This window comes from Chelonoidis abingdonii, chromosome 7 (assembly GCF_003597395.2).
Source record: "Chelonoidis abingdonii isolate Lonesome George chromosome 7, CheloAbing_2.0, whole genome shotgun sequence".
Classification (NCBI taxonomy): Eukaryota; Metazoa; Chordata; order Testudines; family Testudinidae; genus Chelonoidis; species Chelonoidis abingdonii.
This window is the reverse complement of record NC_133775.1, coordinates 59,438,238-59,458,153: the sequence shown is the minus strand read 5'-3', so window position 1 is coordinate 59,458,153 and position 19,916 is coordinate 59,438,238. Positions and strand designations below refer to the sequence as shown.

At 40.0% G+C, this 19,916-nt stretch overlaps 1 protein-coding gene across 4 annotated transcripts in view; it reads left to right on the top strand.

Annotated features, from left to right (window-relative positions):
- The first annotated feature begins 604 nt into the window (after positions 1 to 604).
- RASAL2 (RAS protein activator like 2) overlaps positions 605 to 19,916 on the top strand; it is a 229,188-nt gene continuing 209,876 nt past the window's right edge. For all 4 annotated transcript variants that reach the window (XM_032804786.2, XM_032804785.2, XM_075067913.1 and 1 more), the window contains exon 1: positions 605 to 1,483. In XM_032804786.2, coding sequence (XP_032660677.1) covers positions 877 to 1,483 — 607 coding nt within the window. In that variant the 5' untranslated portion in view covers positions 605 to 876. The remainder of the gene's footprint in view (positions 1,484 to 19,916) is intronic.

Sequence of the window (19,916 nt, the reverse complement as noted above, 5' to 3'; positions counted from 1 at the left end):
CTCCTCCCCTATGCATATTTGCCTTCAGTATATTTACATTATTGCTGCTCTAGATTACAGCTTTCTTTCCTTTACTCCAGCTGATCCATGTAACATTGCTTTTGCCTTGCTGTCTGAGGTTTGCAACACCCAATTCTTATGAATCTGTCTTTGCCTCTCTAAAGGAATTTTGAGATACTTTGTTTGACAAACTGTATATGGTAAATATACACTGAACAGATTTATTCAGGAATTGTTCTTCTGCATTAAATGCTGCTTTAAGCTATCACTTGATGTACCCAACTTCTTAGATCCTGAACATAAGAAGGCTGACAGCTAATTTAGATTTTTATTTTTTATTTTTATTTTATTTTTTGTTACTGAGACTTTGTGCTGCATGAATGGGTGGCTTTAAGCTAAGGTAATTTCACATTCCCTTATTAACCCACTGTTGTTGCAAAGTGAAAAAGTAAATTACAATTGGCTCAGAACCCCATTGTGGGTTTTCAAGACTGGTTTTTTTTAGTCATTTCCTGAAAGTTTGGTGCAGAAATGTGAAAGCGCAGGAAATGACAACTGACTTCGCAGAGCTGAATTGATCTTCAGAAGCCAAACAAATTTGCTGTAGGCGAGGGTTCCTGTGTGCTGAAGACTCTACTGAGATGCAGAAATATGGAGTAATAAGTGATGATGTGAAACTCTATATCTAAATGATACCCGATTGATTCCAGCTCATCAGGAAGAACATCTGCTGTCATTCGTAGCCACACTACTGAAGAAAGCAACTCAAGCATTAAAATGCTTTTGAGTACTCTTGATGAATGTGAACTGTAGCTATATGATTGGTGAAGTACAAGGAAGTGTAAGTTAAAGAAACTGAAAGTCGAATGGTGGAAAATGAGTGTGTTTAAAAAGCAGTACCGTCCCTCTGCTGCAGTCTTTAGAAGATCGTTGTCGGAACAGGGGAGTGGAAGTACAAAAGTTGCAGTTAATTTGAAGGACTATCAATGGTACTACCAAATGAAGAGTAAGAGGACACATGAACAAGCTGTTTCAGACCTAGGGAAGTCACTTGGTGCATACAAGTGGCAGACGCATTCCAGGTTTCACTGGAAGGGGAGCAAGAGAGAGTTGTCTCACAGTCTTAAATGGAAACATAATCAGCTAAGTCCTATTGAATGCCCTTTGAGGATGGACAATAGTGGTGTTGATGATCTCCAGGAAGACCCAGCAAGAAAGATGAGCCAGGCAGATAGTATACCATTTCGAGTTCCATTCAGCCGGTCTATGTCTGAGCCTGCACCACACTGGAGAAATAGACGTGTGAAGCCATTTCTGCAACCAGTACTCTCAGTAGATTGTGAGCAACAGGGATATTTCATCCATGGTATCTTCTCTACACTTTCAAGTGGCTTTTCTAAGATGTTGACCCGAAAAGGGGAGCCCAGCACTGAACCAGTGAATGAATGGGGCATGGACTGTAATCAGATTGATTTGAATACAGGTAACAGTGAATTGTTTTGTTCTTCATGTAGCTGGTTAACAGGTGAGCATAGTTACTTGCTCCTTGGAGAGATTTTTAGTTATTTAAAACTATTTGTAACTTCATACTGATTTTACTGGTGGCTAGTAATGTGGGGAAGCTGATAGCAATTACGTTAAATTGAGTGTTTCCTGATGTCATTTAAATAGAGCAGTTTATGCTACTGTGGCCTTCTGAAATGTTCCTTTCCTCCGCTGTTGTCCTTGCCTTAACAGTAAACCCACTAAATGCAATTCTTTAAATGAAAGTAGGGTGGTGTTTAGGACTGTCCAAACAATTTTGCATCCACTTAAAAATTTGAAAGGCTTTTTAAAATGTCTTTTGGTGGTTTTAGGAACTAATAGCTCTTTGGAATGAATTGGATATATGGTGTGTACTGTTTTGAGTGCAAACTCTGAGGACTTGTAGTACTTTGATATATAAAACCTGCTACTGTCAAACTGGAGTGTGGAGGAAAGTAAAGCTGTCTCTAAACAGTCTTCCAGGAGTATAATTGATTGATTTAATCATGCCAGATTCACAGTTTTGTAACCAGTTAGCTAAATTAATGTATGTTGTGTATTAGATGTCAAGAACAATAACATTTGTAAAGATTTAGCTAGCTGGGATTGAGGTCAGCAAGCTTCTTGATGCCAGTCTGTGAGATTTCATTTAAATCTGCCCTGTTGATGATAATGCCTTTAAAGCGAAAGAGAAAAAGGGGGAGAAATTTGCCTCCTGTTGTCACGCTTGGTTTTTCATTTTACTTCCTATTACTGGCAGATATGACGCAAGTAGCTGATGAAGCTATGAAAATGGGTTTAAACTCGTAAAAATTTGTAAAGTTTTTCAAAATCCTCCAGATTATCGTGCTAAAACCCGGATAACATCTGGATCCATTTTAGATCATTGGACAAGCCCTCTGTATTCCGAAAGCCTCCGTTTTAGTACTCTGCTGACCTGGGCACTTAAGATCTCTTAATTATAGTGGAATGGTCTTGTATTTTATACACTGCTTTTTTTATTGGAGTCAGTCACATCCCTTTAAAACAAACAGCTAAAAGAGAGAATTAAGTGATTTAATGGGGACTAAAGCCCCAGTTCAGTGTAAGGCTGTAACTCAGTGGGATTCTGTTCAAGACGAGTTTTTGGTTAATATCACTGGATCCCCAAAACGGATCTCCTTGAGGAGAGCCTACTAGTGTGAAATGTGGGTCTGATCCTCGTTTACATTGCTCTAAGTTGCTCTAGTGCCTACCTGGTTGCTAGGATTTTGTGCCCTGACAAAACCCTCTTACTAGTAGCCCCTCTTCTCTCCTCTCCAGTCATCATCTAATTCAGGGTGAGACAAGAAGTCCAATTGCAGATTACTGCGATAGTGGGGGGAACCAGTGGGTTACCGTGGTGAATGGGGTGTTGCAGAGTGGGCCTGGTCCATTTTCTGGTGGGCCTTTTCTGCCCCACTGAACATACATCTTCTTGTGGGGCCTCCATTTCTTCCCCAATTGAAGTGCTGCTGCTGGACAGGTAGTTCCTACCACATAGGAGACTCTGGGGGTCAAGATTCTGACTTGGGTGAGAGCATAGAGGGGTGTAGTGGCTCAAGATAAGACATTCTTCAATAAACCCTTGAGCATTGTTATGGGAACTGATTTGGACAAGCAAGGTGAAAACCTGGGAACCAACACGAGCAAAGGGACTCGAGAGAGAAGATAGTTGTTGGGGACACCGGACTAAGACAGGCACCTGCTGGGATGTTTGAAGAAGCTAGGCCTGACTAGGCCCTCATTACAAGTTGGCAGGCCTTCAGGTAAGATAGACTTGCATGTATAATGTTTGTTTTTAAACACTTGTCCCTAAATGCTTTATTCCTGAAAATAAACAACACTTTGATGTTAAAAAAGGCAGTCTGATCTCTCTATACCACTTGTCTCAGACTCCAAAAGGAAAGAATCATAGGTGCCAAACCCAGCCAGGCTGCTGGGTAAGCACAGTTGAGCCACCAGGGTCCAGTCTAAGACTGAGAGAATCCCAGGATTCCACCCCAGAACAGGTAAAGGCACAAAGTCTAAGACCAGAAGGGGTGTGCCAGAGACTCCACAAAGGGCACAGAGGTTCGGCTTAGCCCTGTTATCTTGATATGGACCTCCTCAATTGCTATTGAAGAGTCTAAGTTACAGGAAATGATCAGATCTCCTATATTCCTCCCAAACTCCACACAGATTGAGCTCAGAACAGTGGGCAGGCCAGTGTTTGGCCATCTGGTACCTTGGCATTCCAGGAAACTCTCTGATTTCTGTGTACAGAGGAAAGCATCTTCCCCTGACGTAAGAACACAATCCTGGATTTTGTCATGGAAGGAATCCAGGGATCTGAAAGCCCATGAGAAGGCCAGAAAAAAAACTTTCCCTTTCCACAAGGGGCATAATCAGAATCCTCAGACAAGCCACATTCTTACTCTACCCAAAGGTGATATGCTACTTTTTACTGCATGTCTGAGAGATGGTGCAAGACTTGTGGCCTCTCCCTTGCGCAGGCACAGCAGTTCCCTTTTTGGTGAAGACACTGGTACTCTCAATGTTGAGGGAGGTGTTTTTCCTCAAAGACCCTTCTGACAGGCAGTTCAAGAGATGATTGTGGGCTGCATCCATGGCCTTATGCTCTAAAATGCTAACCATTTGGCTGCAGGCTTTGGAGTCATTAGGGGAATCACAAGTAGATGAAAAAGGCATTGGCTAACCTCTGCTTGGATTCCAACTTCTTGGTATGATTTCCTTGGATGTGACTATCCCCGCTGCTGACTATTAAGCAGTAAGTCATATTAGGCAACAGAATATGGCTCTTCTCAACATGGAAGACTTGAAGAGATGGATTGAAGACCTCTCAAAAAAACTCTTGCCTTTATTAAAAGGAGTATGAGAAGCCTCTGCTTGGTCATGTCACAATGACTTCTAACAAGAGGGAGAGGCCTACCTGAGATAATGTTCAAATGCAGAGTTGAAGAGGCATGTGACATTTCACTCCATATTCTTTATGAAAATATGCTTATGATATGAATATGACAAAGCTGAAATGTATTTTAGGCAAGATGGGTCTTGTAAGATATCATTGGAAAGGTTATAATTTACTGAATATGATTATCCAATTTGTATGCCTGTATCTGAAATGAGGAATATTGACTACATATCTACATTTCAACTATGCTACTTTGGGTGATGCCCACTGCTAACACTTCAGGTAGAACAATGGAAAAGTGAGACAGGACTGATGACTCATCAGCGAGGACAATGGACTGGGGATGGCTTTCCTGCAGACACTCCATACTGCCACTGAATCATGGATGCTATGATACTACGGAGTCAGGTGATCTTGTCACCTGATACTAAATATTATCTGGGACTTCTTGTAACTTTCCACTGGAAGGGAAGGGAGGGATCAGGTTTGGGAAACAAAAGATTCCCACCTTATGTAAATCCTATTTAAGGAAGGGGAGGAAGGCAAACTGGACTCCTCCTCTCCATAGCCTGTCTGCCCAAGAAGAAAGACTGCTAAAGCTACCTGAAGGGAAGGCAAGCGAGGGGTCCAGTCTGAAAAGGAATATAACTGGAACTCTGAATCACAGAAACTTTGCAACCTGCCTAAAATAACATTTAGGGTGAGAATTTACATTTGGTAACCTGTTTCTTAAGTATATTGAACTTAGCTTGAGTGTTTTGCTTTATTTAGTCAGTAATCTGCTTTGTTCTGTTTGTTCTTATGTTCACTTAAAATTCACTTTTCTTAGTTAATAAACATTTCTTGTTTATAATATAACCCAGTCTATGTAATTTCTAATTGGGAGTGAGGGGGGGCAAGAAGTTGTGCATATCTCCCTCCACATTGAGGGAGGAGGGTGAATTTCATAAAACCTCTGGGTTTGTACCTCTTAAAGGGAGTGGGCACCAGAGTGTTGGGGCAAGCCCTTAAGGCTGAATCTTTCCAAAGTGGATCTCTGTCTCTCTGTGCAGCTGGGTGTGGCCCTGCCTGTGTGCTTGTCTGGAAGAAACCTGTGAGCCTAACCCAGCAAGGCCAGGTAAAGGAGACCCAGCTTGGCAGAACAGGCTGACTCAGTGGCATCCCAGCACATCAGGTGACACCCCAAAGGGTCCAAACCCGTCACAAGGCACATCAGAGTGGGGTTTATCTGGGAAGAAATGGGCCAAATCATTCTAACTACAGCAGCCAGTCATCCCCCTTCAATGGTGGAAGGACTCTGAATTTCTCTGGAGAGATTCTTCTGGATCTAGCAAGTACCTCAACAGGGGATAGAATGCCCACAGGACCGCACACAAAATAGCAGTGCTGTGTATGGGGTAAGGCATATTGGGATAGACTACCACACAGATATTTGGGAGAGAGGTAGTTAGACAAACCAGTCAGCTGGTACCCAGGAACAGTTAAAGATCCCTGTACACAATGTCCTGAACTGGTTAGAAGAAAGCAACTCTGAGACGTCATCAGCCTCTGGCATGGCCGAAACACCGTTGGATGCCACAGTGGCTCAGTTTTAACTGTGTTTAGAGCCAGGCATAACATTAACTGACCTTCACACTGGTTGTAATACAGACAAGGCCTTAAGCTAAAGGAGTTCAGACTCAATATTTTTTGCCATTAACTTTCAATTTGAACATTATTTATAACCTACAGAAAGCTGAGAACAGTAAATGCATCAACTCAGGAAAGAGAAATATCATTTCAGTTAACAAACATCTGGATTGTAAATGCTCTTGTAGAACAGGAGTCAGTTTCACCAGAAACAGGATAAAGAGAGAAACAAATAAGACTCGGGTAAACTCATGTGTTTCTGTTCTTTTTTTGGAACTTTTCATCCTGTTCCCATTCTTAGCACTTTTTTAAAGGTTACTGAAGCAGGAGAAAGTTCTCAGAAAATATGCATTTGATTGTTCTAATTTACCTGGAGCTCAGGTCAGAGCAGGTTCATCTGGGATATTTCCCAACTGCTCCACTTCAATAGAACTCTCTCTCTCAATCTTGCCTTAGTATAGTTCTGCTTGGTTCTGGAGGGGGAAAAAAAAAAGTTTACTATTCTATAGTGTTTTCCTGTTTGGCTACAACTAGCATTCTCTTGTTATCGTGATGGTGGTATTTCCTTCAGAATTGTTTCCTCCTTTTGCTTCATCAGGACAAAATACTTTTGTTCAACATAAAGATTCTGATTTATACTTAAGCTGATTTTAGGACTTACCCTGTTTGTCCTGGCACCTCCAAAAGAGGGGCATTTCTGGTTTTTCAAAAGCTCAATTTATTGTCTAAAAAGCACCCCATTCTTTGTAATAAGCTTACTCAGCCTCAGTCCCCTTCGATACGTGTTTCCAGTTTGGATTGCTCAGACTACATTCCTGACATCCTTCCATCCAAATTATTTAGATTCTGTCTTTTCAGACTCAAGAGAGACTTCAGTAACTTAGCAGTTTTAATACTCAGTTGTTCTGTCAATTCCCAGTCAGGGAGCTGTTTCATTTTGTTTTGGGAGACAGGGTCTGGTATTTAGTATGCATGGAAGCTTCTGTTTTTGTATTAACTTGTAAAAGCTGTTTCTGCATTATAAAACTGTTTTTAATTAAAAATCACCATCCAAGAGAAATTCAGAACTAGCTGATTTGGGTCTACATAAGTCCCTTTTGCAATAAAGTGGTTTAGTTATTTCCAGTTGAATAAAAACCAGTTTAGTCTGTATGCATTTAATTGTATTACTTAGTCTGTAAATTTTTTGGGCAGGTATACTATCTTTTGACTGAGTGCTCTGCATATTTATGGTTCTATATATGTAATTATGTAATTTCTGTTGGGTGTTTCTATGATGGGTTAAGGCACGTGATCTCTTTACACATACTTTAGCTAACTGTTAAAATTTGAACTGGTTTAAAGTTGTTTCAAGAATGTTTTATAAATAATGAACCTAGTGCTGCATCCAAATTTTTGTAAATTGCTTTTTAGATCTGTCTACTTGGAAATAATCCACGACAGCCACATTTTAAACCTGTTTTTGAAACTCTAGTGTGGCTTAGAGGTGATAAATGGTGCTTTATGGCATGTTGAAAATTACTCAGAACTAAGACAGTCTTGAAATTTCTCTTCAGGGAGCTATTACAGGTTTTTGACAGCTTTAGAACACTGCATTTAAAAGCTCCTTATTTTTCTCCCTTTTTTTTTTTTTTGCTGTTCATTACTGGCTGATTGCAGTCATTATAATGCTAACGTGGATTGGAACCAGTAATAATGGGCAAACACATTCAGCTGAATACTTCTGGTTTTAAAAAAACCTGTAAAATAATTAACAATGTCAACATTTAAACTTGTCAATAAAATATATAGTTAGGTAGCATGGACAAACTGTCTGAGCCAGGTACAATCAGTTTGGGTTAGGGTATAACAATATGGTTTTGAGTTTTTATCCTTTAAATCTATATGCTAGTATTAGGCTTCAGAATTATCATTCATTGGGATGACTATAAGCGTTCATATGCCTAAGAGCTATTGTTTCAGGCTGTTTGTAGACATGGAAGGAGAAAGTTACATTGGTTTCCACTCAATTCATATCTGCAAGATTGTTTTCAATAATAAGGTACTGAAATTTAAATATTTACAACATGCAAATTTAGAGTCTGCGTTGACTGTAAATTCTACCGTTGTGAAATTTCAGAATATACAGGGTCTTTTCTTATGATTAAGATTGCATAAGCATTTCTGTAACTAGCACTTAGTTTGAGTATTTATTTACCCTTTTTCCTCTTTAAAAAATTAATCTATATACACCTCTATCTCAATATAACGCTGTCCTTGGGAGCCAAAAATCTTACCGCGTTATATGTGAAACCATGTTATGTTGAACTTGCTTTGATCCACCGGAGTGCGCAGCCCCCCTCATGTTATATTGAGTGGCATTATATCGAGGTAGTGGCGTATCTATATAGATCTAAATTAGAAAGGCCGAGGCACAACACAAGATTAAACTAGCTAGAAACATAAAGGGTAACAAACATTTTTTTACAAATACATTAGAAGCAAAAGGAAGACAAAGCACAGAGTAGACTCATTACTCAATGAGGAGGGAAAGACAATAACAGAAAATATAGTAATGACTGAAGTGCTAAATGCCTTTTTTTGTTTCAGTTTTCGCCAAAAAGGTTAGCTGTGATCAGATAGCTAACCTAGCAAACATCATTGTAAATAGGGAAGGATCTGAGGATAAAATAGGTAAAGAACAAGTTAAGAATTACTAAGGGCTTGTCTACACTGACAGTTTACAGCGCTGCAACTTTCTCGCTCAGGGGTGTGAAAAAACACACCCCTGAGCACAGCAAGTTTCAGCGCCGTAAAGCTCCAGTGTAGACAGTGCACCAGCGCTAGGAGGGAACTAGAGGGAGGGATAGATCAGTGGTTTGAGCATTGGCCTGCTATACCCAGGGTTGTGAGTTCAATCCTTGAGGGAGCCACTTAGGACCTGGGGCAAAATCAGTACTTGGTCCTGCTGGTGAAGGCAAGTGGCTGGACTTAATGACTTTTCAGTGTCCCTTCCAGTTCTATGAGTGGTATATCTCCATATATTATTTTATTAGGCCAAAAGAAATCTGATGAGGTTCAATAAGGACAAGTGCCGAGTTCTGCACTTTGGACAGAAGAATCCCATGCACTGCTACAGACTAGGGACCAAGTGGTTAGGCAGCAGTTCTGAAGAAAAGGACATAGGGGTTACAGTGGACAAGAAGCTGGATATGAGTTAAGTGTGTCCTTGTTCCCAAGAAGGCTAACGGCATTTTGGGCTGTGTAAGTAGGAGCAATGGCAGCAGATCGAGGGACATGATTATTCCCCTCTATTTGACATTGGTGAGGACTCATCTGGAGTACTGTGTCCAGTTTTGGGCCCCATGCTACAAGAAGGATGTGGAAAAATTGGAAAGAGTCCATCGGAGGGCAAAAAAATGATTAGGGAACCGGAGCACATGACTTATGAGGAGAGGCTGAGGGAACTGGGATTATTTAGTCTGCAGAAGAGAAGAATGAGGAGGGATTTGATAGCTGCTTTCAACTACCTGAAAGGGGTTTCCAAAGAGGATGGATCTGGACTATTCTCAGTGGTACCAGATGACAGAACAAGGAGTAATGAACTCAAATTGAAGTGGGGGAGGTTAAAGTTGGATATTACGAAACATTATTTTACTGGGAGAGTAGTGAAGCACTGGAATGGGTTACCTAGGGAGGTGGTGGAATCTCTTTCCTTAGAGGTTTTTAAGGTCAGGCTTGACAAAGCCCTGGCTAGGATGATTTAGCTGAGGGTTGGTCCTGCTTTGAGCAGGGGGTTGGACTAGATGACCTCCTGAGTTCCCTTCCAACCCTGATAGTCTATGATTCTATGATTAGTGATTATCTTTGAGAACTTGTGGAGAATGGGAGAGATCCCAGAGGACTGAAAAAGGGCAAATGTGGTATCTAATTATGAAAAGGGGCGTAAAGACAACCCAGGGAATTATAGACCAGTCAGATTAACTTTGGTACCCAGAAAGATAATGGAGCAAATAATCAATCAGAAGATAATGTGGTGATTGTTATTTATCAGCATGGATTTGTCAAGAACAAATAATGGCAAGCCAACCTAATATCCTTCTTTGACAATGTACAAGCTTTGTGGATGGGAGGGAAGGCATATTTGTGATATCTTGACTTTAGTGAGGCCTTTGACGCTGACTCACAAGACTGTCTCATAAGCAAACTAGAGAAATATAACCTAGAGAGATGAACTTACCATGAGATGGGCGTACAGCTGGTTGGAAAACCATACTCAAGAGTGGTTACAAGTGGTTCACAGCCAAGCTGGAAGGACAAATTGAGTGGGGTTCCGATATCTTAATAAATGATTTGGATAATGGCATAGAGCAGGGGTCGGCAGCCTTTCAGAAGTGGTGTGCCAAGTCTTCATTTATTCACTCTGATTTAAGGTTTTGTGTGCCAGTAATCCATTCTAACATTTTTGGAAGGTCTCTTTCTGTAAGTCTATAATATATAACTAAAGTATTGTTGTATGTAAAGTAAATAAGGTTTTTAAAATGTTTAAGAAGCTTCATTTAAAATTAAATTAAAATGCAGAGCACCCCAGACTGGTGGCCATGACCCGAGCAGTGTGAGTGCCGCTGAAAATCAGTTCACATGCCGCCTTTGGCATGTATGCCATAGGTTCCTTACCCCTGGCATAGAGAGTATGCTGATAATGTTTGCAGATGATTCCAGGCTGGAAACTGTTCGCTTGGCCAATGTACATGGCAGAGGGGTATTGCTGGCACATGATGGCGTATATCACATTGGTAGATGTGCAGGTGAACGAGCCTCTGTTGCAAGGATAGGTTCCAAGATCTGTGAGAGTGATGGATCATAAGGATCTTGCAGATCTTGGGAGACAGGCCAGTCCTTACTTACAGACAGCCCCCCAACCTAAAGCAAATTCTCACCAGCAACCACAGACCACACAACAAAAACACTAACCCAGGAACCTATCCTTGCAAGAAAGCCCGTTGCCAACTCTGCCCGCATATCTATTCAGGGGACACCATCATAGGACCTAATCATATAAGCCACATTATCAGAGGCTTGTTCTACCAATGTGATATATGCCATCATGTGCCAGCAATGTCCCTCTGCCATGTACATTGGCCAAACTGGACAGTTTCTATGTAAAAGAATAAATGGACACAAATCAGAGATCAAGAATTATAATATTCCAAAACCAGTTGGAGAACACTTCAATCTCCCTGATCACTCGATTACAGACCTAAAAGTCACAATATTGCCACAGAAAAACTTCAAAACCAGACTCCAACGAGAGTCTGCTGAATTGGAATTAATTTGCAAAATGGACACTGTTAAATTAGGCTTAAATAAAGACTGGGAGTGGATGGGTCATTACTACAAAGGAAAATTTCCCATGTTTATTCCACTCCCACCTGTTCCTCACACCTTCTTGTCAACTGCTGTAATGGACCATTTTGATCCACTACAAAAATGTTTTTGTCTTCCTGCTCGTAATAGCTCACCCTTAACATTCTTGTTAGATGTGTGTATATAGAATCCATTGTTTCATGTTCTCTGTGTGTATATATATATCTTCCTACTGTATTCCAGTGACATGCATCCGAATGAAGTGGCTTAGCCCATGAAAGCTTATGCTCAAATATAATTTGTTAGTCTCTAGTGCCTACAAGACTCCTGTTCTCCGCCTAAGGACCACTCTCATAGACTAAAGGAGCTGGAGTGTAGGAGAGGAGTGAAGAGGTGCAGAGGCAGATTTGGACATCTCCCAGTTACTGGTCGTGCAGTTTTCCTTTCTGTCCAATAATCACTTTTTCTTTACCATCTAATTCGATCCTTAAGGAAAGGCTATTTTAATACTAGCTTCAGATATGTTCTATTAGGAAAATAGGGGTCTTGTGTTTAAATATGGTGTACTGAAATGCTGCTGATTTCCAGACTGTTGCTAAGAATTAAAGCCTTAGCTTGGCTGGCGTGTTGCTAGAACATTGAGGTGCCTAGTTTTCCTGTTGGCAACTGTAGTTCATAAAAATAAACATGTTTAAAACCCCCATACTTTAGAATGACTGACTGTCTTTCTAGTGGACTTCCTACAGCATAAAGGCAGATTTTCAGTGATAGTGAGATTTTCTCAGATCTGAAGTCTTGAGCTAGTTTTGTAACAGAATCATAGGAAAATGATATGGTCGACTCTGAGAGAAAGCAGCTAAGTATTCCATCTGAACACATGGGATTTGGTTCTCAACTTTGTCCAATCATCAAGAGGTAGAGCAGGTCTACACCAGAAAAGAACATCTGGTGAAACACTATGTTGAGGAGAGCGCTCTCTCATTTGCCATAATTACCCACCTCTGCAGGAGACGAAGCTAGTCAGCCTGGAGAAGCGTCTCACACTTAGATCATTGGTACTTGCATTGCTCAGGTGGTGTCTTTTCGCCACCCTACATAAGCGGAAGGTAGGCCTGCCCTCATATGTGCCATTGGCATGTATCCTGATTACACTGTCTACAGTTTTTGAGAAGTTTCTGCTTTTCAAATAAAATGTGGTATTTATATGTATTTTGATGTGCTGAATTCATATGACTTAACAATCTGATTTGGCTACTGTTTCTAAGAATATATTAAGTTTACATTTTATGTCTATGTTATATTGTGTAGATAGTAGAGTTTAATCATAAATTGTAAACCTAGGTCTTTTCATGTGTTATGGTGCTTTACATGATTAATATTTCAACCGTCCCTGTTATATAACACTTTAAAAATCAAAAGGGTGAATAAATAAAATTTGATTATGAAACCAAAGGCAAAAAAACTTTACGTACATAGTTTCAGTCCATTCAGTGTCTACTCGGTGCTTTTGGCTTGTCTCTGTCTTCATTAATGAGCATCTCTGTCACTGTCAGACAATAGTTCTGCAACATTGATGGGCTCCATTTGCCCTGAATAGCGTTCTCCATTATTCGCAATGTCCTGGTGAAATCAGTCGCCAGTGCTCCGTCGCTCACTGCTCCGCAGTTCGGTGGTAATAAATATCTTCCTTATTCAACAAGTGTGGATGCTGAACATTTTTTCTCCCAGGCTCCAATGACTGTCAGAGTGGCCAAAATCTTTGTTGATGTAGTAGGAATCTCTTTGCACGACTATCCCATTCGCAGAGTAAAACAGCAGTATTTGTGCATCCAGATCTGCAGAAGGCCAAGCAAGAGAGCAAATACAACTTCAAATCGCCACAGGAGCTGCACACTGGATGTGGTCGTAAGTTATGCACTCTCAAGTTGTTTTCAGTTGTCCAAGGTTTCTTCAGAATGGACTGAGCAATGACCAACTGGAATTGATGGCAAAACATTGCCAATTATCCAGCAAAAATAGCTTACCGACTCGTCTTCAATGAATCAATGAACGTCTCACACTCATCTGGGATCGTGAACGATGTTGAGGGCTGGCCATCATCACCATCGATGTTGTTACAGCTACAAGATCACCTTCCAATGTAAAGAATGGACAAGATCCTTAAATTGACGGTCACGGAACATGGAAACCTAACAGTCACCTGCCAGGAATTCCACTGCTGTAGTCTGGAGCCCAACAGTATACTAGAGCCAATAACAATTTTAAGCATCATTTCATTCTCATGACCAGATTGGTAAAGTTTTGACTCATTTTTTAGAAGCTTTTGGGCTGTTAGAGGCAGTCTTCACGAGAACAACCTCCATGCTTTGCCTAAATTTTGGATCTGGAACTTCATTGTGGCAATAGTAAAATCCCTTTTTCTTATCAAGATGTCCAGATGGGAAAGGCCCTTGGAAACCTGCTAAGGGCCAATCCTGAATCCTCAACTCCTGTGGATTTCACTGGTGGTTGAGACCTATTAATGTGCAAGGCAGGGATAACAGAAGGTACTGTAATAGTGAACTATTTTAAAGGGATCGCAGAGCCTGGCAATATTAACTGCACAGGATCGCTGTTTGAGATCATTTTTTACAGTAGAAAGTGATGTAGGTGGGTGTGGAAGAATAACAGCAGGCAGGCATGCACCTTTTTTCTTCATACGGTTTGAAGAGAACTGAACCCTGAAATTGTTAGAGAAGCCGAGTAGACAGGACAGCATGAGCAACGCTACAGAACAAATACCTGCAACACTAGAAAGCACCTGAAAGTATCCTCGTTTCACACATCTGACAATCAGGGTTGCCAGTTTTGGTTGGATGTAATTCCTGGAATTTCATCACATGAACATGAACTTAATTAAAAATTTATCTTTAATTCCTGGAGTACTTCAGGCCAAATCCTGTAGGTTATCACTTCTATTAACTCTTAGAATAAGAAAAAAAACGTATAATCAACGAAAGATATTCTTCTTGCTTCATTGGACAGTTTCTGTTGGAATCTTCTATACGCACCTGCATGGCTTTTCTGTTACAGAGTTGAAAGAAACTGTACACACAGGTGATCACCCAGTAAACAGTTACCGCTTTTAAAGTGCCATTGGGCTTCAGTAATATTCCATCGGAGACTCAGATTCAATCCCATGTAGAATGCACTCTATGAATTTTATTATGCAGTATCATAGCTGAGAGTTTAAATACATAGTAAGAGAATTAATGTATGATTTAACACACGCAACCAGAACTCAGAGTCCTTGTGCATATGTTAGCATTTTGAATTACACTGTATGCTACTAATATATAAGTACGTGCCTGCATTGTACAGCATAGGGCATAGATATGCAAGCAACTACGCTCATTTTCAGTGCGCTAAGTAATGGTGTATGGAAACTGTAACTTCAATGTCCCTGATTTTATGCATTTAATATTTTCATGTTAGTTTTTGTTGTTTGCTTATGCTTGTGCTAAGGGGAAGAAGAGACAAAATTGTGATTGCAGAAATTGAAATAAACAACTCTGTACAACATGAGTCCAAATAGATGCATCTGCATATTTAACTGGAATGTTCATAGCTTGAGAGTATAGCATGTTCAAATAGACATAGCTATGTTTATTTTAATAGCAGAGCTCTGAATGCGCATGGTGGAATGCAAAACATTGGCAGAAAATACGAAAAACCAGTATAAATGTTTCAGATATGTCAAGGCCACTTGCTATCCGTGTGTGTGTGTAAAAGCCTGTCAGGTCTATCAAGAAAATGATTTGTGTGAGCTTTACCAACTTTTCCAAGAACTCAAGATCAAGCACAGGAAACTTCAAGTCCAAATTTGCTAGATACGGGTTTATGAAGAAACACCTGCTTACCTATAACTTTGAGTGATGCTTTTGCAATCTTTTAAGATACCCAAACATGTGCTAGCTTTGTGTACCTGAGGTGAAAACAAACTTTGAACACACTTTTAAAATAAAGCCGATCAATGTACAAATGTTCAGAGATATTGAATAGAGAACACTTGCTGCTGCAGCCCGGAGTTCCTGGCACATCTAAGGCCCAAAGAATGCACAAAGAGAGATGCTGTAATAGCTAGAGATATGGAAGCATCCACGGATTATAAAATAAACTTATTCAAAGGCAAGTTTGCATTTAAGACTTTAATTCACACGAAAGTTCTAGAAAATAGAGAAAAGGAAAGGTTTTTGTTGTCATGGTGGCTCATTGCTTCAGGGTGGAAAGCAATTGATGTGTAACTCACAATTCAGTTCAAGTTTTTATGCTGTTCTTGGAGAGGAATGTGCTGAAAAGGAGAGCGAATAATTGTTGTCATTGAGGAGAAGAACAAGTAAGTAACAGATCTAAAGCTACTAGCTGAGGAGAAAAGAACTTAAATATTAGAGCACTACTTAAGTATTAACTAGGAACTGAAACAAGATGCCCACATGACTGTAGTGCCATTTGAGGTTTCCGTAACTAGACATCATCTGTCTTATCACCAATTATGATTCTATGGAATGGCAAATGAGGATAGGTTTTCTGTTTTACATAACACTAAGATTCCTTATCAGGTGAAGTAGCTCAGATCTGTGTTTTTTGTTACACTCTTGCTTCTGTGTCAAGTGCTTGAAATCTGTTTTAACACTTCTCCCTGCACTAACTATTGTAAGTCCTTCAGCCTCTGTGCACCCATCTGCAATGCTCCAAGGCTCTTTGAGCTCTCTGTACTCAGGATTCATAATAAGAGGAGTGGATCCTCTGTTCTTAGGCTTGAGACTCTCATATACCAGTAAAGAGAAGAAATTTGTACCATCTAAGAAAGAGTAATATGAAATAAGCTATTTTTATGGTGCAAGTACACCACGCATACAGATAATGGTTTCCACTAGATGACTAGTAGAAAGAGATTGTGTAAAAATCAATGCAGGCCTTTTGTTTACAAAGGGGAAGAAAAAAATTCGGCCTGTGAAATATTAGTAGTTTATAATGGAGAATTTAGAACAGCTTGAGCTTTGTCTTATATTTTTTTGTTTCAGTTATCTGAAAAAGTAATCACCATTTTCAGACTGGAAAGAGGTAAATGCGGGGTACCCATTCATATGATCTGTATGTGAACTAGTGCAGTCCACATATTCAAAATGAACTGAAAAAGGAGTAAAGTGAGGTGGCAAAGTTTGCAGATGATACAAATTACTCAAGACATTAAGCCCAGCAGATTGCAGCAGAATTACTACAGGAATCTCAACAAAAACCGGTGACGCAGGCAGACAAAGATGGCAGATGAAAATCAATGTCGATAAACACAAAGTAATGTTAATACTGGAGAAGACCTAATCACACAATACATGCAAATGAGGAATCTGAACTTAGTGTTCCCCACTCAAGAAGAGATCTTGGAGACATTGTGGATGGTGTCTGACATGCTCTCAAATGTCAGCAACAGTCAAAAAGCTAACAAATATTAAGGAACCATAAGGAAAGGTATAGATAAAGACAGTAATAAATAATGCCACTAGAAATAAATCATGGTACGCTCCCTACCTTGAATACCCATCCATTCTGGGTTGCCCCATCTAAAAAAGAATCTAAATTAGAACATGACGAACATAACATAAGAACGGCCGTACTGGGTCAGAGCAAAAGGTCCCATCTAGCCCAGTATCTGTCTACCGACAGTGGCCAATGCTAGGTGCCCCAGAGAGAGTGAAGCCCAACAGGTAATGATTCAAAAGTGATCTCTCTCCGGAATATCCATCTCCCTCTCTGACGAACAGAGGCTAGGGACATCAATTTCTTAAAGCGTCCTGGCTAGAAAGCCATTAATGACTTAACTTCCATGAATTTAATCCAGTTTCTTGAACTCTGTTAGTCCTAACTGTTCACGAAGCAACCTCCTCAGCAGGAGTCCACAAGTTGGCCTGTGCACTGTGTGAAGAAGAACTTCCGTTAGGTTTTAAACGTCTGCCCTAGTTTTTGTGTTATGAGAAGTAGTAAACACTTCCTTTCTACTGCTCTACACCAGTCATGATTTTATACTACCTATCATATCCCTTAGTCCTCCTCTTTTTAGGCGAAAAGTCTCCTCTTTAATCTCTCCTCATACAGAGCCCGTTCCAAACTCTTAATCATTTAGTGCCCTTCTCAGAACCTTTTTAAGTGCCAAGTATGTCTTTTTTGAAGATGAGGAACCACATCTGTACACAGTATTCAAGATGTGGACAGTTTATATAAGGCAATAATATATCTCTCTCCCCTTTTTAATGATTCCTAACATCCTGTTTGCTTTTTTGAACTGCCTCTGCATGCTGCGTGGACATCTTCAGTGAACTATCCATAGAATAGATTCCAAGAATCTTTTTCCTGATTACTTGTAGCTAAATTACCCTCCAATCATATGTATGTATATAGTTTGGAGTTATTTTTTCCCAATGTTTGCTTACTTTACATCTATCTACATTAAATTTCATTGCCCTTTGTTGCCCATCACTAGTTTGGTGAGATCTTTTTGAAGTTCTTCGCAGTCTGCTTTGGTCTTACTATCTAGCTTAGTATCAATCTCCAAACTTGCCACCATCACTTTTACCCCTTTCCCAGATCATTTATTAGAACGGAAAAGATAAGAAGAGCAACAAAAATATTAAGGGTATGGGACAGCTTCCATATGAAGAAATATTAAAAAGACTGGGACTTTCAGATTGGAAAGGGGGGCTATGATAGAGTATACTAAAATCATGAACCTGGGTGTGGAGAAAGTAAATAAGGAAGTGTTATTTATTCCTTCTCAGTAAAACAACAGCGTCACCCAATGAAATGAATAGCAACAGGCTTAAAACAAACAAAAGGAAATTACTTCTTTATATAACACACAATCAATTGTGAACTCATTGCCGCAGGGATGTTGTTGAAGGCTAAAAGTGTAACTGGGTTTAAAAAAGAATTGGACCTCTTTATCCAATGAACTTATCTAACCAAGTGGCTATAGCCAGATGGTCAGTGATGTAATCCCATGCTCTGGGTGTTCTTTAAGCCTCTGACTGGACAGATGCTGGCAATGGGAGACAGGAGAATGGATCATTGGATAATTGGCCCCCTTCTGTTCATTCCCTCTGAAGCATCTAGCACTGGTCACCCCATAACTGTCAGAAACAGGATACATGGCCAAATGGACCATTAGTCTGACCCAGAGGACCGTTTCTTATGTTATGTGTGACTGTTTACACTCTAAATTGTTGTGCATCTTTGAGATCTCCAGTGTGTTTGGGGCATCGAAGTAGCTCTTTAACAAAGCCCACATGAAGGACAGCTTATCTACAAGTTATATTGAAAAGCATTTCTTCTAACTTGTCCAAGTTGTCCTAGATAAAGTCGCCTTGGGGTATCATGAATCCCTATTATAACTCCACCACCTTTGACAGCAGACCAGAATTCTTAGAGCTTACTGCAGAAAAATTTGTGTGTTGCCTCTGTAAAATTGTACTTCCAATAGAAGGAGATGATTCAGGCGATAACTGCTAAATGCACAGATGGGGAGTTTATTTCTCTTCCCTTATGTAAAAACCCCGCTCCCAACTAGATGAAACATTTCAACCAAGAAACTGTTATTTTCTTTCCTTCAGAAATCAGATTGGTCTAAGTGAACTAACAGCCATCAGATTATCTAGGGGTCTTTAAGTAGAGCCAGCGTCCTGTAAATTTCTGTAGTCCTGCTGTAAGTACTTTTTTTTCCCCTAGCAGTCTTTGTGGGCCTCAACATTTCTCCTTCAGAATTTGAGAAGAACATGCTTGAAATTTAATGTTAGTGAGGAAGTTTAGGTGATTCTTAAAACCTGCTTGTGGACAGCATTATTGGACACAGAAAACATACAGTAAGAAAATATTAAGGAGCACCAACAGCCATGTTTGGTGCTTAAAGGAGGTAAAGTATTAAAGACTAACACTAAAGCATCCAATAAGTTATCAATAAGTAAAGCAGTAAGCAAGGTATTAGTCCTGGTGCCTTAAATTTTCTGGGATTGGGGGGATTGGATGGAAATGGAAGAAAGAGGGGGGGAGATGTATGAGGAAATCCCCTGGTACATTATCAGATGTGTTGTGTAGGTTGAGTGGCTTTTGGCTATTAATTCCGGCTTTTCTCCTTGTGACATCACAAACCTTGGGAGGAAAATTCACATTAGAAAAAATATTCCAAGCAAAAATGAACAAAATATCTTAAAATGTTGATTAATTTAGTTTACAATAAAGAGTGGTCAATCACTTGCTTGCTACATGCCACTCTACCTTGATCAGACGAATGAAAGATGAACTCCTTTGTTTTCTAAGAGTGAAGGAAGAGTGTATGGAACTTCGCAGGACTGCTAGAGACACCATCATTCAGCTATGGCCATTAACCATAGAGTCCGTTAACTTCATAATTAATCATGCTTAACCATAAACAAGTAAACTGTACTTCCCTGTGACA